At 37.2% G+C, this 18,832-nt stretch overlaps 1 protein-coding gene across 1 annotated transcript in view; it reads right to left on the reverse strand.

Moving 5' to 3' along the window:
* Positions 1 to 18,832, reverse strand: part of LOC150103053 (phospholipid-transporting ATPase ABCA1-like) — an 859,669-nt gene that overhangs the window by 40,304 nt on the left and 800,533 nt on the right. Inside the window, exon 39 of the mRNA XM_090398068.1 lies at positions 7,110 to 7,215. Within this exon, the coding sequence (XP_090254194.1) occupies positions 7,110 to 7,215 (106 nt within the window). The remainder of the gene's footprint in view (positions 1 to 7,109; positions 7,216 to 18,832) is intronic.

The raw sequence follows: 18,832 nt of genomic DNA on the forward strand, positions 1-18,832 counted from the left end.
TTACCAACTTGTAGGTCTCTATCATATCTCCCCTCTTCCTTCTCTCCACGAGACTCTGCAAATTACATCTTTTCAATCTTTCCTCATACTCAACATTCCAGAGGTCAGAAACTACCTTAGTCATTCGCCTTTGGACCCTTTCCAACATCTCTTCATCCTTCTGAAAACCCGGTGACCAAATCTGGGCACAATAGTCCAAGTGTGGCCTAATCAAAGCCTTATACATTGGAACAAGTATCTCCCTACTTCTACATGTCAGTGTCCTCCGCATCATTCCCAGAAGTCTTTGTGATGTCTTCACAATTTTGACGATGTGTCCCCTAAATTTTAGATCCTTATCCACTATCACCCCCAGATCTCTTATTTCCTCTACTTCCAACAATATATTCTCACCAAGCATAAATTCTGCATCCCATCTTTGTTTTCCAAATTTTAAAACCTTACATTTTGCAACATTGAACTCACATCCCCATTTGCTTGCCCAATCACTCAATTTATTCAAGTCTTCTTGCAAGGCCACAACATCTTCACTACTCTTTATGGTTCGTCCCAACTTTGCATCATCTGCAAAGAACTGAATATCTCCATCCAAATCTTCACCAATATCATTAATATATAAGTTAAATAGTAATGGCCCTAAAACAGACCCCTGAGGCACTCCACTAGTGACTTTCCTTTTCCTGGATATTGCACTCCCATACACAACTTGTTGATATCTATCAGATAGCCAGTCTCCAATCCAATGCACTAATCTAATATCCAACCCCATCTGCTCTAGTTTGACTGTCAACTTATCATGAGGTACTCTATCAAAAGCTTTTGCGAAATCCAAGTATATTACTGTGTATCCTTCTCCTGTGTCCAAGGAAGCAGTCACTTTATTGTAATAAGTAAGTAGATTACTAAAACATGACCTCCCTTTAGCAAATCCATGCTGTCCATCAAAAATTATACCATTGTTGTCAACGCAACTCTGGATCCTAGTTCTCACAAGCTTCTCCAACAACTTAACCACAACACCTGACACACACAGATAGGCCTATAGTTTGATGCTTGAGTTCGATCACCTCCTTTATGAAGTGGCACAATCTTGCCCTCCTTCCACTCTTTAGGAATTTGACCAAGTGCAAGACTCGTATTAAAAAAATATGTCAAGGCAGGTGATAACTCTCTAGCACACTCCTTCAGAATACGTGGTGATATATTATCAAGTCCCACAGCCTTATTCACATCTAGTTTACTCAACTCCCCAAACACCTCTTGCTCACTTACAGTCAGTCTCTCCTCCCCATCATCAACTGCTCTTAATCTCTCCATGAAGTCACATTCACAAGATTGAAAGATCATTATGAATTGCTCATTAAGTATCTCCACAACACATTCTGCAACAGCTGTCTTTATACCATTTCCTCCAATCAATGTCATCCTTCCATAATCATTCTTTCTTTTGTTGGCTACATATCGAAAGAACTCCCTAGGATTCTTTTTGGCTTCATTAGCTAACTGCTGTTCATACCTCTCTTTAGCTACTCTCACCAACCAAGTCACCCTCCTTGCCTGGTCTTTGTAGACCTCATGAAATTGGTTACTTCCACTTCTCTTATGCTGTCTCCAAAATGCCTTTTTTTTCTGTATTGCATGCTTAATCTCTTTATTCATCCATCTCACACCTACCTTATTTAACCTTCTCACCCATGGTATACATTTAGACATTGCATCTACTAAATAGTTTTTGAAAATCCCCCAAGCTGCATTGATCTCTTTTCCAGCTAACTCCTCATTCCATGCTACATCTGCAAGCTGTCTCCTGAGCTCTTCATAATCACCCCCCCTTGTAGTTCCACATATACCCTTTTTTCACAGGGGTCCTTGCACTGCTGGCAACCACCCAGGTAATCACCTCATGGTCACTTTCACCAATTGGTGGATGATTTGACACCTCATTTATAATTACATCCTCCGATGAGATGACCAAATCCAAGACCCTTAATCCTCGTGTGCCCTCTATTACATACTGTCTGAGGTAGTTATCCCTCAAAAACTCAAGAAACTCATTTCCTTTACTTCCAGTCGCTATCTCTTCATTCCAGTCTATATTGCCATAATTAAAATCACCCATAATGATCACCCTTTTCTTATTTGCTTGGCTTATTTGACTATACATTTCACTATCACCACCATCCACATTACCAGGTCTATAACAACATCCCACCAAGTATTTGATTCTATTCACCTCTATCTCACACCATACTGCCTCAAAACCACTGGCCCTATTTCCCTCTTGCATCTCTACCTTGTATGGACATAACTCTTTCTCTATCATCAATAGCACTCCCCCTCCCTTTTTATCCCTTCTATCCTCACGAAACACATCATACCTTTCCATCTATTCCTGTCAGGATGTCATACTCATCTAACCATGTCTGACTTATTCCGACAATCTCTGGGTGCACAGACGCAATTAGTGCAACCATTTCATCCGCCTTGTTTCTTATGCTTCTAGCATTGGTATACAAACACAACAACTCATTTTGGATCTACAGCTAGTTCCACTGATACCATTCACTCGATGTGCTCTCTCCATGCTGAACTGGGGCCATTTCTCTTTCTGCTTCTTCATTTTAGAACCCTTTGCAACAACATCTGTTTCCTCTTGATCCCTGGTCATCCCATTACTTTCCTGCCTACACATGCTCTCACCTCCTCTTTGAGCATCCACCTTTCTCACGCTGTGTATCCCTGTCCACCCTGGGCCTCCCCGTTTCCCTGCTCCTCTTGCACACCCATTCTCTCATTTTCTATACTCATACCACTCACCTCTCCATTGTTTTCCACTTCTTCAATCTCTCCTGTCTTACTCTCCTGCTCTTCCACATCACTCCCCTCTCGATCTGATTCATTTTCTCTATTCACTTCTCTACCTTCCAGCAGCAGTCTCTCCAAGCGACTCACACCATAACCACTCAAATGCAGTCCATCGCTCCCATACAGCTCACTTTGTCCCTCAAACTCATTCCACACATTAACAAACTGTACTCCCGTCTCCTCACACATTTCAGCCAGAATACCATTCATAATCCTTGCTCTCCGCCTCATTTCACCACAATCATACCTAGGCAACACACTGACCACCCTTCCTGTCACACTATTCTCTTTTATCTTTCCTAGCAGTCTCTTGACATTCATTTTGACATGCTCTTTGTTCTCTCTCAAATCATTTGTACCAATTAATACAATTAACTCTTTTGCTCGCTCCCGCCTCATATCCAATGCCTCAATCACTCTACTCATTTAACCGCCTGGAAAACATACCTTGTGCATTTTATCCTCTAGCACACCTTTAATAATGGAGTCGCCATACAACGCCACTCGCTCATCTTTCGTTAACTCTTTCATGCCATCATGATTTATTTTAATAGTTTTGACCTGAATTCTCTTAATTTCATTCCGCATCCATTTCATTTCTTGCCTCATCCAATCTAATTCACTTTCCGAACCTCGCGACACATTCTCTCTATCATTAAATCTTTCTAACTTTCTAACTCTCGACCCCCTCTTCTCACATTCCCTCTCATTCATCCTTCTTTGTTTCCGTACTTTCGGTCCAACATACGTCCAACTTTCACTATCATTCTTCTCACTTTCACTCTCATTTATCTTTCTTTGTTTCCGTACTTTCGGACTAACATGCGTCCAACTTTCGCTATCATTCTTCTCACTTTTACTGTCATTCATCTTTCTTTGTTTCAGTACTTTCGGTCCAACATGCCTCGAACTTTCGCCATCATTTATTCTTTCGATTTTTTTTACTTGCGATTTCTGCATTACGCAAGTTCTACTTTCATTCGTTCTCTCAATTTCGTTTCTTTCCACCTCACTTTTGTCCCTTTTAACATCCGTTACGGTTGTCAAATCGCTCTTTTTCTTTTTTCCTGATTTTTTAACATTTTTTCGCTTCTCTTGCTCACTATCCTTTTCTTTCAAACGTGCAATCGCGATACAATCGATACTAGCACTTTCTGTCATCAATTTCATATTCGCATTCATTAGTTCTTCATTCAGGTCACACTTCGCACACACCCTTCTTCCATCCGCACTAAACATCCACAAATCATTTATGTAATCGAAGGAATACATATAACAGACCTCACACTTAACGAAACGACTGAAATCTACATTCAAATCATGGAATGACAATGCCGCCGCCATTTTTTTTTCTCTCTGCCGGTTATAGGTCTAATAATAACGATTTCGTAATTTAGTTTAGACAAGAAAAAAAAAACCACACTAATAATACCGGTAGCGTACAACGTTTACAGCACCTCTTACTCAAACAATTACGCATATATACTTAATTATTCCTAGTAAAAACTTATCTGAATCAGGAGCTCTTCAAAACACGTCCGCAGTACTTGGCCCACTAGTGCCCCCTCCCATACAGCTCATAAAAGATGAAGAAAATTTTCATTCTCATTCATTCGGGATGGATTCAGTATTCCATGAATTTTTTCCTCCATTGGGTTCTGTCCTCTGCCAGCCTTGCCACCTGTCACAATGAAGTCAAGCTTGATTAGGTCTTCACAACTTATGCCACTTTTCCCAGTTGCTTCCAACCCTTCAGTAAAGAAGGACATAGGGCAGTCTTTCTTGGCACATCCTGGAAATATGTCCAAATCACTACAGCTGTCTTTTTTTAGCATATTTAAGATGTCTGTGTGGCCTAATTCTTCTCTTTCTTTATCAAAAGAAAATTACATTCATGAAGTTTGATGAGACAAATGAAACCTGTCAAGCTTTACTATTTTTATTGGATGATGAGCCTTGAAAATGGCCCTCACATTTTTCTGACTGTATGAGAATGTTTCTAGCAAAACACAGCTGGATTCAAATTAGTAATTACAATTTCTGATTGGATGAACATGGAAGAATATTTAGTATTTCCTTTCACATCCAAATTCTCAGTATTGCACTAATCCTCTGGGTTAATTCCACCATTGCAATATGTTCCCTGAAATTCAGGTTTCTATTAATCATCAACCTCCTCTCCCCTATATCCCTTACCTTCCCTGCTTCCACCAATACAATTCCTCCAGCAAAATATGTGGCCGCTCATCAGTATATCCCAAACTTCAAAATTTTACATTTAGCTGAATTAAACGGATATGCTCATTCATTTGCCCTACTGTCCATTTTATTCAAATCCTCTTGAAGGGCTACCTCATCTGCACTATTACTAATAACCCTTCCAAACTTCACATCATTTGTAAACAACCGAATATTTCTCTGCAATCCATTGACATTGTCAGTGATATAAAGGTTACACAATACAAGTGTGAGTTCTGAGCCCTGTGGGACACCGCTTGTAACCTTCTACCACCTTGATATTGTCACCCCGCCCCAATACACAACTGCCTGATACCTATCAGATCAGATAGCCAATCCTGAATCCAGTTAACAAACCTGACATCTAAACCTATGTGCTGCAATTTTAATATCAGATTATCATGTGGTACCCTGTCAAAATCCTTTATAAAATCCAAAAAAAATGGCAGAATATAACTTTCCCTCATCAACGTTTATTGTCATTTTATTATAAAAGGCAATCATATTACTAAAGCAAGAGCACCCCTTAACAAATCCATTCTAACTCTCACATATAACATTATCATCATCTGCCCAATACTGTAAATGATCCCTCACTAATTTCTGCAAAATCTTAACAACTATCAATGAAATACAAATTGGTCTACAGTTTGACACTTCCAGTCTGCTACCACCCTTATGCAATGGCACTATCTGACCCTCCTTCTGTTCCTTAGGCACCTTTCCCATGGCCAGACTCTCACTGAAAAGTCAGGTCAATGAAACTGTCAATTCTTTAGCTCATTTTCTCAAAACCAATGGTAAATATTTTATATTTTGTTATTACTGTTACAGGTTTCATAATCAATCTGCAAGATCAGCTTAGGCCAATGAAAGTATTTGTAATTGGAAACACTTAGGTTCTTAATGAAAAGAATACAAAACAGCACACATGCAATTACAAAAACTGAAAGAAAAAAAAAGTTAATAGCAAACAATCAATAGTATTCAACAAAGATAAGAAAACACTGACATAGCACACTGGAGTAATGTCCTTAAAAGAACAGTATTATGTGTCCAATATCTATCCAAGCATTTGTGAACAATATTTACAAAAAAAAAAATGGAAAATGTATAGATTTCATAGAAATTATTTCAAAATTTTATGCTAGAATGGTCGAATATGTAAGATGGATAAAAAATAATGAAGCAAATAATCATTATTTGGAATGGCGAAATCAAATTAAGATTATTAATTTAATGTGGGTAGTAAAGTGAGAAAAGAAATCATACACAAAATAAAAAATCTAAATATTACTCAACTGAACTAGATTGTACTAGATACAAGTTACACTGAAACAAGTAATAAATATCATATTCATTCTTTTAGAGAAACTTGTGCCATCGTTACATTATTTATTTACACGAAAAAAACACAGGACATAGATAAAATTGTTTATTTGTTTAGTGGGCCAGATACTTTGGCCTGAAACTTCTTTAGTGCAGTGACAGTTGATTACAACGTAGAATGTAAACAATGGATTGATTTGAAACAGAAAAAGCCGCGTGATGTTATACTTACAACAGCATAATGTTATAACTCAGGTAAAATCGGTTAATCATAATTGTAAACAAAAAAAAAATTAATGATGAGTTATTTTAATAAGACTTTCGCATATTTTTGATAAAGATAGGTAGTCGTTCCAATTCAAGTTCATGCCGGCCTGGTTGGTCAAGTGGTGAGCAGATCCGCTCTCCAGCCAAAAGGCTGCAGGTTCGAATCCCGCATGGAGATGGATGTCTGTGAAAATACTGGTGGTGGACAGTAGATGATGTTGGTATAGATGATGCAGTTCACTGTAGTTGATGGATCGAGTGGCGAAGATTTGCAGAATTAGCAAATTTGCAGAATTTGCTAATTCTGCAAATATTTCAATTACAGCTATGGTGTACTGAAGGTTATTTAATTTCTAGAAACAAAAGTTACTACTACCATTTTTTAAATATTATTTTATGAATGAACTTACCCGAAGCACTGCAGATGGGAAGCATGCATGAATAAAATTAATGATTGGACCCCAGTCGGTTGTATTATCTGACACACGCAATGATATTGTATAGCCTGTACCAAATCTGGATAAAATATAAATAACAAATACATAAAATAGACATGCACACACAGACATATATAGAATAAGCACATTTAATAGAATATACATATGATATTCTTTTGAATTTCTGAATTTGTAATGAAGATTAAATACAGTCATAACCAAGTCCGATTAAACAAAGTCATAATTTGTTTAATCTATATATTATGATTATTATCAGTTAATAAATTATTAAATATTTTTAATAATGTTCAAAAACTATAGTTTGGGTTCAAAATCTGTGTAGGATCACACCATCAGTTCTATTGTGATTAACCAGGTTCTGTAAAACTTCAACCATTTTCCGGAAGAGACTGTGATTTATGACTTGTATTAGCCTGGCTTTCTTTTGGACTTGTTTGAAGGATGGATTACAGTAGAAAGATAAAAACCTTGATGCTTGGTAGAATGGATGACCACCTGATGAAATGGTCATTATTCAAGGCATTGTGCAAGTCTGCTTTTAGGTTGCGTAAAACAAAAACAGGCTTTATTTATCATCTGAACAAAACATTTTAGGCCTGTGTAGCTCAGTGGAAGTGGCACTTGCATCCTCTGCGCTTGGTCACCCGAAATTAGACTTAGGTTCAAGTCCAGTCATCGACTAGCCAAATGGAGGAACTTTTCTAAGCCTATTTTTAACTGATTCCCGAGTTAGTCAATCTCCGGCACGGGCAAGTGGGTTTTTTCTCCCAGAAACTTGGGTTTTTCGTCCCGTAAACTCGAAAAAATCGACCATAGTACCCACATTATTTCAGACAGTAACATATCCTGTTAGGGTTAGGAACCAAGAGAGGGCAGCACTTGTTTGCCAGCCTCTTCATCGGTGGCTGCCTATAATTAGTGATAGACATGGGCCAGCTATCTCTGATTGGCTACCGGTGGAGACTGAACTGCCTACTCAGTCTTCAAATGCTAGATAGGATATAAAGGCCTCACCTACTCCCTATAAGGGAATAAAAGGTGTTAGCTGATTTTTTTACAAAACATTTTACAACAAAAATCCACGATTAAACTCCTTAAAAATCCCCCCCCCTCCCCGAAACCAGATTCTACCCATACCGTATGGGTAAGGCAGGGATAACATCAGAACAGTCTACAAGCATTTGAAAAAGTTTCCACTTCCCTGAAACAAATGCTCATGAAAGTAAACATAAAAAGTAGATTCAATATAGACAACCTAAAAGCAGATTAATGCAACTGCATTGAGAAACAACCATTTCATTGGGCAGAAAAAAGTCATGCTGATATACAGTTCACAAAGTAAATTGCAGAGACTGTTACAGGGTAATTCACGAGTTATGCATATCATAAAATAAACTTGAATTTTTAATATTAGTGACAAACTAATATTAAAAAATAAATAACATTACTAAAGCAAACATTCAAAATGGTTGCCTCGTTCTTGAATGCAGGCACATGCTTTTTACCAAATTGGAGGCAACTCTTCAAAGTATGAAATTACTGACTGCTCTAATTGCCTCAGCAATGTTCGTCTTCAGTTCATCACTTGTGTGATGATTACTTTTATACACCTTACCTTTCAGGTAACCCATAAAAGGAAACCTGGAGGTGACATCTCTGGTGACCTTGGGAGCCAAAGTCCTTTAGAAATCAGTCTGTCATCAAAAAACTCTTGCAAAAACTGCATTGTTTCATTTGATGTATGGAAGTGGCACTGTCCTGCTGAAAACAACAATCACATTCTTCATTCTCAAGGAGAAAGCTACAAACTGGGTGATGATGATGTCTTGGTAGAGTGCACTCTAATGTTGTCTCATAAAAATGGGTGCAATAATATGACAGCATGATACTGCATACCATACTCTGATTTTCAGAGAATTCAAGGGCATTTCATGGAAAACATTAGGATTTTTTGATGATCAAATTCTGTTATTTTGTGTATTGACATATCCACTTAGATGGAACCACACTTCATTGCTGAAGAAAACACTGTCCAGCACATGAACTACATTTTCTTCAACAAATGATCGAAACCACCTACAGTATGCAACATGCTTTTCCTTATCCTGAATTGCCATATGACATACCTGTCTGTACAGAGAGTTTTCTACAACTCTTTGAAGATGAACATTGCAACACATTGTGTACTACAGTCAAAATGGAAGGTCTTCCATGCTGCTGTTTGTCTGAAACTGATCTAGTTACCTGAAAGTATTTGATTAATCTTGCAATTCTTGAATTTTGAAGAACAACAAAGTCTCGATATTTCTGATGAAATTCCCCCACAATATTTGTGCAAGAATGACAGGTAAAATAACAACTTGTTACTGCTGGGAAAGTACCATTTCACTTTCTAATACCTGACACATGGCAGATAGACTGCATGATAGTGGCCAATAGTCTTAGGGTTCCATCTATAGGTGAAATGAATAATTCAAATTGAAACACTTCAATGCAGCTCAGATTCAACTTTGATGTGTACGAGTTTTGATCACCCTGTATAATAGAATAGATGGTGTGATCCTAAACAAATTTTGGCACATTGCCCTCTTCTCTCATTAGCAATAATCACAGAAGATCACTGCAAACAGGGTCATTGTTGCCTTCCATGTCTTTAAAATGACTTTGATAATGCTAGCTTGAGCTGGAAAAATGTCAGCATGTAAATAACTAATTTAGTTAGTAAATAATCTATTTAATTCCAGTTCTACATAGTTTTTTTTACAAAAATGTCAACATGAATCATTACAACAGCTACAGGAATTTAAATATGGAAATAGAAATTATTAAACTACACACCTGAAAGGTTCCAAGACCTATGACAAGATACTTCCACATGCAGGCAAGAGATTAGAGAAGGAATTTGTTAAGGTTTTTCATGAAGAGTTGAGAATGTAATCATTGGGGAAAACAGTCCAAATAACAGAGGCATAGGAAATGAAAGAGGATGAGAAGCTGGTTTGATAAGTATGAAGTTTAAGTGCATATGTGGATGCTGACTAGCAATTGCTGGTGTTCACAGAAATAGAGAAAAGTAGGAAGGATGGTAGTGGCCAGATCATTGGATCATCATCCACTTAATACTAGAGACAAAACATAATGCAGGAACAAAGTGTCTATGGAAAAGTAATTAAAAGGAGTCATAGAGAGAGAGATCATCAATTAAGCAAATTGGTATCTTCTCTATGAGTTAAGCATTCTGAGAAGGGGAGGGTCTAGGTGCGCCACCTCAAATTATTATTATTATTATTATTCATGCCTCCATGGAGTCAAAAGACTCATCGTGAGAGGTCCTTCCTAAGAAACACAAAGTTTATCAAGACTCATCGAGGGGAGGACCCCCCAAAGAAACACAAAGTCTATCATACCACTCCTTAAATGCGTTGACTGTTCTTGCTCTCACCACTCCATCAGGCAATGCATTCCATGCAAAGAAACCACTCCTTACCCTCTTGCTCACAGTTTCCTTTCGTAACTTCCAGGGATGGCCTCTTGTCATCACTCCTTCCCGCTATTCAACCAAGTGAAAGAACTCCCCAGTGTCAACCCTGTAACCACCTCTCAACAGTTTAAAAGTCTCAATCATATCACCTCTCCTTCTTCTATCCACCAAACTCTGCAGTCCACATTCCCTCAGCCAATCCTCATAACTATCATTGTACAGTCCTGAAACCATCTTGTTATCTGCCTTTCTACCCTTTCCCAGTTAATTTATCCCCTTCAAATCCTGGAGACCAAATCTGAGAACAATAGTCCAAGTGTGGTCTGATCAGGGTCTTATACAACGGAATGATAACTGTTTTATCTCTGCAGGTCAGTGTCCTTCTCATTATTGCAACAATCCTCTGTGTTACCTTCGCCACCTTTGCAACAGGTCCCCTAAATTTCAGGTTTCTATCAATCATCAACCCCAGATCTCTTGTCTCCCCTACTTCCTCAAGTATAACTCCTCCCATAGAGTATGCAGTGTCCCATCAATGTTTCCCAAACCTCAAGACCTTACATTTTGCTGCATTAAACTGACACCCCCATTCATTTGCCCATCTATCTAGCTTATTCAAATCCTCTTGCAGGGCTGCTGCATCTGCTCTATTACTAATAATCCTTCACCGCTTTGCATCATCTGCAAACAACTGAACATCCCCCCTGCAATCCACTGACAATGTCATTGATATAAAGGTCAAACAATATACGTCCCAGTGCTGAGCACTGTGGGACCCTACTTGTAACCCTCTGCTTCCTTGAAACTGCCCACACCATACACAACTCACTGATACCTATCGGACAGCCAATTCTGAATCCAGTTGACCAATCTGACATCCAGACCCATGTGCTGCAACTTGAATATCAGCTTATCATGTGGCACCCTGTCAAATGCCTTCACTAAGTCTAAGAAAATGTCAGTATATGACTTTCCCTCATGTAATGCTCTTGTAACTTCATCATAAAAGAGTAGCATATTGCTAAAACAAGAGCACCGCTTCACAATTCCATGTTGACTCTCACAGATAACATTACCTCATCTTCCCAATGCTGTATACGGTCCTTCACTACTTTCTCCAAGATTTTACTAACTACTGATGACACACAAATTGGCCTATAATTAGACACTTCCAGTCTGCTACCTCTCTTATGCAATGGCACTATCTTACCTTCCTTCCATTCAATGGGCACCTTTCCTGCAGCCAGACTTTCATTGAAAAGCCAGGTCAAAGGCACTGTCAGTTCCGTAGCACATTCTCTCAAAACTAATGGTGAAATACCATCCAGTCCCACAGCTTTACTGACATCCAGAGTACTCAGTATTTGAAACACACACTCTTCTCCTGTACCTCTAAACCTCGAACCTTCCCAATCCCTCTAGCATTAAAAAATGACTCCTCCAGGATGAAATACTCCAATAAAGTGTTCATTGAACAATTCCACTATGTCCTCTGCATCAGTCACTCTGTTCCCATTTTTATCCCACAATATCATTCTTCCACAGTCATTTCTCCACCTACTGGCCACATATCTAAAAAATTCCCTAGGATTTTCTTTGGATCTTAGAGCTAATCTCCTCTCATATTCCAGTTTTATCTTCCTTACCATACTAGTCACTCTTCTGGCCTCTGTCTTATACTCTTCATGCATCTTCTCTTCACCTGTCTCCTTATATCTCTTCCACAGCCTCTTTTTCGCATGCAATTCCTGTTTAATATTGTTTGTTATCCACTTTACTCCAAATTGTGTCCTCTTGTTTACTTGTGGTATACAACTTACCATTGCTACTAACAAATGTTCTTTCATAATTTCCCATGCACTAATGATATCCCGGCCTTCCAATTACTCTTTCCATGAAACTTCCCCAAGTTGACGTGTGAGAACAACAAATGTGAGAACAATATTTAAGGTGGAGTGGATTTGAGATTTATAGTGTCAGGAGTGGAGTAGGATGTTGGTTAGTTGATTAAGAGTTTTTTGGCACCAGAATAGCAAAGCTCATACTGTGCCAAACCAAAGGTTACAGCTGTACTCAAGGTAATAATAAGCAGTAATAAACAGATAAAAGAGTAAATAACACAAGCAAATAGTAGCATTTAAAAATTTAATAAAGCTAAGCAAAGTAGTGTCTTCATATAAACAGAATTTATAATCAAATGTCTTTGTATAAATTAATTATTCTTAAAAAGTTAAAAACTTCATGCAAATTTATTTGAGTCTGAGAAGATCTGCTTGAGTGTATGGCTTAGCCAGTATAGTAAAAAATTCATTCCTTTCTTAAACGAACTGCTAGTTCTTCACCAGACAGTGACAACTGGTGAGATGTGTGTGTTGCACTGTTCACACATAGGTGGGTCATCAGTACTTAGTAATACAAATGTGTAAGATGACTCTAACTTATTGCAGAGCCTAGCAAGAACAATTTCCTCTCTTCTGTTTCTATTAACTTGACTGCCAATGCTTAATCTCATGCAATTTATTTGTCAGTGCTTCCTACCATGGTGACTCCACTGGATTATTAACTTTGATCCTATAAAACAGTCTGTAGTTTGTGTATATGAGATAAACAAACAGTACCGGGAAACATTTGATCTGGCATCTACAGTTTCATTTCCCTTAATTTCAATGTGGATAGTGATCCACCACAGCTGAATTTTAAAATTAAGGACCATCAATTTGTACAGTAGCTGTACAAATTGATGGTCCTTAATTTAAAAAAAAAACCTCCCAAAGCACACTGGATGTGGATTGTACACAGGAGAAGAGATGGTCTGTAAAGAACTCACCAAGTCTGTATAATTATGCAATTTTGTAAGCATTTTCTTTTATATACACATTGTGCAAGCCAAGCTGAATTGGATGCAACTCTGCTGTATAACTGCTTCACTTGAGTGGAATCTGATTGGATATGATAATGTCAGGAAAGGTAGCAGCATTACTAACAGAGGTGTCAGATCTTGAACCATTAGTGCAGACTGGAAAGAAATCAGTGTTCTGCTGTGTGGATTAATTAATTGCACTTGAGTGGAATCTGATTGGATATGATAATGTCAGGAAAGGTAGCAGCATTACTAACAGAGGTGTCAGATCTTGAACCATTAGTTCAGACTGGAAAGAAATCAGTGTTCTGCTGTGTGGATTAATTAATTGCACTTGAGTGGAATCTGATTGGATATGATAATGTCAGGAAAGGTAGCAGCATTACTAACAGAGGTGTCAGATCTTGAACCATTAGGTTCAGACTGGAAAGAAATCAGTGTTCTGCTATGGGGATTAATTAATTGCATGTAGCTGGACAATGGAGTGTCAGAATTCCAATTATAAAGTTCAGGTATGGTGAAATTATCAGATGGTTGAATAGACATATTGGTTTGAAATGCTATTGATATTTTCTTCACTGTCACCTCAGAATAATAGGATCTTAGAAGAGATGTGGTGGCTAGCTTCCTCCTTTCTTCTTGATATGATATATTTTGTTTTATTTTTATCTTTTGCATTTCTAGTTTATCTTTCCATCTCTGACATGCACAGGAATAGGCTGGATGATCTCCCTGATAGTTGACATTTAGCTATCTTTTGTAGAACAAGATTTATTATCACACTCTTTACTACCACATTGGGCACAGGTGATAGAGCCATGACAGGCAGTTTGAGCATGCTCATCTTGCTGAAATTTAAAGCATCTCAGTAAATTCGGGATATACACAGGACAATTTAGATACCCTGCTTTTACAGATGTTGCAGATTTAGCTGCCAAAAGTAGGGATGATGTATCTCAGATGATCATTGGCATCAGGCAGTTGAATATAAAGCAGAGTACAAAGAACACATTATTTAAAGCATTAAGTGATGTTACACACAGACAACACAAAGGAATAACTGAGTAAATATAGTATTATTAATTTAAGAAACAAATTTAATAATGTGTAATCAGAATAAGACTCTCCCATTTCTTTGACAGTGAGAGGCAGTGATTCAGATTCAGGTTCAGACAATGGAGTAAAGCTTCAACACTTTCTTTAAATAAAAATTCAAACATGTTGGCAACGATGGGATGGAGTATGCATGTTTGAGATATAAAGTGCCTCTATAGCGCAATTGGAATCAAACTTATGCCCTTTCAACTGGAAAAGGCATAAGTTTGATTCTTGTCGTGATGAGAGTATCTTTATATGGGAATTTTTCAATTGTAAGTAAGTTAGCTGATCTCATATGGAGGTAGCAGGTTTTTTTTCTCTCTCGGAAACGTGGGTTTTTCATCCCGCATACAGACAAATCAGCCTTCAGAAAACACACACAAGTTACAAAAATACTAGTGGTGATGGGCAGTAGATGGCACTGGTGTAGATGATGATGGTACTGGTGGTTTGGTGTAGTTGGTGGATTAAGTGCTGGAGACGAAGAGTTATTGAATAGGTGCCCTCCCTCGATGAGCCTTTGGACTCCTTGGAGGTGTCACGAAATAATAATAATAATAATATTTTTTTTTATTGATTTCTAAATTATTTACACATATACAATAATCATCTTTAGTGACTGACATTCCAACTTATAATTTTACAAAATTCTGCAATTAATGTTGCATATATGGTTTATTTTCTACATTGGTTTTCAATTAAAAATTTTAATAATACTTTTTTTGCCTCTATATGATGTATTTAGAACACATGTTCTTCTAATATTAACAGTGAAGATTATACAGATTTGTATGATGAATAACTAATATAATTTTTTTTTGACATTGACAAGTTTATTGTCCTCATCACATATACATAATATTTACAAATATACAACTGAACCAGAAGGTTAAGTAAATAACATTATATATATATATATATATATATATATATTCATAAATATTAATAATAATGATGTATTTTACATTTTTTCACATATATATTTACAATAGTTCATTTAATACACTAAGCGTGATCTTTTTCATTTTAACAATATTGGTTATGTAATAATTTTATAAAAATATACACAATAATAATAGTAATAATAACTTGTTTGGGTGGCATTTCTGCTTTCTTCCTCGAAGCTTCTGCGAGCTTATCTGAGGAAGATAATGGTGGTGGTTTCGTGGTTTTGTTTCAATGCCCATCACGAGCCAGGTAAAGATTTAGCTGTTTATATGTATGTGCTTGGAAACTTACATATATATATATATATATATACACACACATATATATATATATATATATATATATATATATATATATATATATATATATATATATATATATATATATATATATATATATATATATGCTTTTTTTAGAGTAGTGTGTAAAGGCAAGTACACATGCCCAGGGACAACCGCTTCTTGAGTGCAGTTTAACTTTTCTGAAAAGAAGGGGAGTTGGATTTGGTGTGTGTTTGTGCATGTGTGTGTGTGAGAGAGAGAGAGTAATTTCTAATTTTCAGTCTCACCATATTTATATAGTGGCTGTTTCAGCTCTCGGTAGGTTGCTAAGTTTCTGTCGTTGAATGGCAATTTGTTTATCATGTCAAGTGTGTAGAAGTTTTGGGTGGCTTTTCTGTAATGATTATTATACTTATACATTATGTAGTTTGTTGCCTGTGGTCTTTGTTATCTGACACACTATTCTGGTTACACTGTAGATTGGACTGAAGTAATGTTATAGCATGATTGTGTAGTGGCATAAGTGTTTCACCTTAAGAGCTATGTGATGTTATACACAGAACAACGAAAAGGAATAACCAACGTAAAACAAAGTATTATTAATTTAAGAAAAAAAAAATTAATGATGTGTGATTAGAATATGATTCTCCCATATCTTCAATATCATGATATGGGAGATAATATTATATTTATATATTAATAATATTAAGATATATTATAATATATCTTAATAATAATATAAGTTAATATTAAGATAATACTACCTGGTAATAATACACTCTGTACATCGCATCTTCTCAATCTTTCCTCATATTCAACATTCCAGAGGTCAGAAACTACCTCAGTCAGTTGCCTCTGGACCCTTTCCAACATCTCTTCGTCCTTTTGAAAACCAGGTGACCAAATCTGGGAACAGTAGTCCACGTGTGGCCTAATCAAAGCCATATGCAATGGAACAAGAATCTCCCTACTTCTACAAGTCAGTGCCCTCCGCATTATTCCCAGAAGTGTTTGTGTTGTCTTCACCGTTTTGGCAATGTGTCCTCTAAATTTCAGATCGTTATCCAGTATCACCCCAAGATCTCTTATTTCCTCCAACTCTGACAATATATCCACACCAAGCATAAATTCTACATCCCATCTTTGTTTCCCAAATTTTAAAACAGTAAATTTTGCAACATTGAACTCGCATCCCCATTTCCGTGCCCATTCACTCAATTTATTCAAGTCTTCTTGCAAGGTCATAACATCTTCTCAACTCTTCATAGTTCATCCGAACTTTGCATCATCCACAAACAACTGAATATCCCCATCCAAATCTTCGTGAATATCATCATATAAAGATAAACAGCAATGACACTAAAACAGACCACTGAGGAACACCACTAATGACTTTCCTTTTCTGAGATATTGCTCTCGCCATACACAACTTGCTGAAACATATCAGACAGCAAGTCTCCAATCCAATGCACTATTCTAATATCCAATCATATCTGCTCTAGTTTGAGTATCAACTTATCATGTGGTAATCTATCAAAATCCTTTGCAAAATCTAAGTATACTATTGTGTATCACTCTCCTCTGTTCAAGGAAGCCATCACCTTATTGTAATAAGTAAGTAGGTTACTACAACATGACCAGCCTTCAGCAAATCAATGCTGTCCATCCAAGATAATGCCATTGTTGTCAACCCAATTCTGGATCCTAGTTCTCACAAGCTTCTCCAACAACTTAACCACAATATCTGACACACAGATAGGCCTATAATTTGATGTCTTAGTTCTATCACCTCTCTTATAAAGCGGCACAATCTTGCCCTCCTTCCACTTCTTTGGACCTCGACCCAGTGAAAGACTCATATTAAAAAAATATGTCAAAGCAGATATCAACTCCTGGCGCATTTCCTTCAGAAGACGTGGTGATATATTATGAAGTCCAACATCATTATTAACATCAAGTTTGCTCAATTCCCCCACATACACCTCCTGCTCACATACAGTCAGTCTCTCCTCCTCAATCATCCATTGCTCTCAATCTCTCCATGAAGTCAAATTCACAAGAATGAAAGACTTTTATGAACTACTCGTTAAGTATCTCCACTATATCTTCTGCAACAGCTGTACTTATACCATTTTCTCCAACTAATGTCATATTTCCATAATCATTCTTTTTTTTTTTTTTTTGGCTGGCTACAAGTCAGCCTTCTTGCCTGGTATTTGTAATCCTCATGGAATTGGTTATTACTTCTTCTCTTATACTGTCTCCATAATGCCTATTTTCTTTGTATTACATGCTTAATCTCTTCATTCATCCATTTCACACCTACCTTATTTAACCTTCTCACCCTTGGAATACATTTAGACATTGCTTATACTAGATAGTTCTTGAATATCCTTCAAGCTGCATTGATCTCTTTTCCATCTAACTCCTTATTCAATGATATAGTTTGCCCAACGTATCCAGGTCCCTGCTTCGCGTCTTTCCAAGAATAGTCGATTCATGCTGAAGGGGAGAAAGAAATGAAGGACGTCCGAATTGGTCGCCAACACGTGAAATCACGTGCTTTATAGGTAAAATTTTCCAACTGTTATACAAGCAACATAGTTAACTACAATAATCATAAAAGAGAAGTTAATTTTCCGACCAGTAATAATAAACAACTCATCCCACTATACGGACTGATTACCCTATTATCGGAATGGATTCTTCTTTTTCTGAGATGCGCAGAAGTGTCGAGGGACCTCAAATCGGTGGGCGAACTATACACCTGCAAGCTGTCTCCTGAGATCTTCATAATCATGAGCCTTGTAGTTACACATATACCCGTTTCTGACAGCGGACCTCATATTGCTGACAACCACCCAGGTAATGGCATCCATATTAACAGGTCTATAACAACATCCAACTAATCACTTTACGGTCACTCTCACCAACTGGAGGGTGATTTGAAACATCATTTATAATTACATTCTATGATGAGATGATCAAATTGAAGACCATTAATCCT

Source organism: Typopeltis vanoorti, chromosome 9, assembly GCF_054136105.1.
Source record: "Typopeltis vanoorti isolate ZY-2024b chromosome 9, IOZ_Tvanoo_1.0, whole genome shotgun sequence".
Lineage (NCBI taxonomy): Eukaryota > Metazoa > Arthropoda > Arachnida > Uropygi > Thelyphonidae > Typopeltis > Typopeltis vanoorti.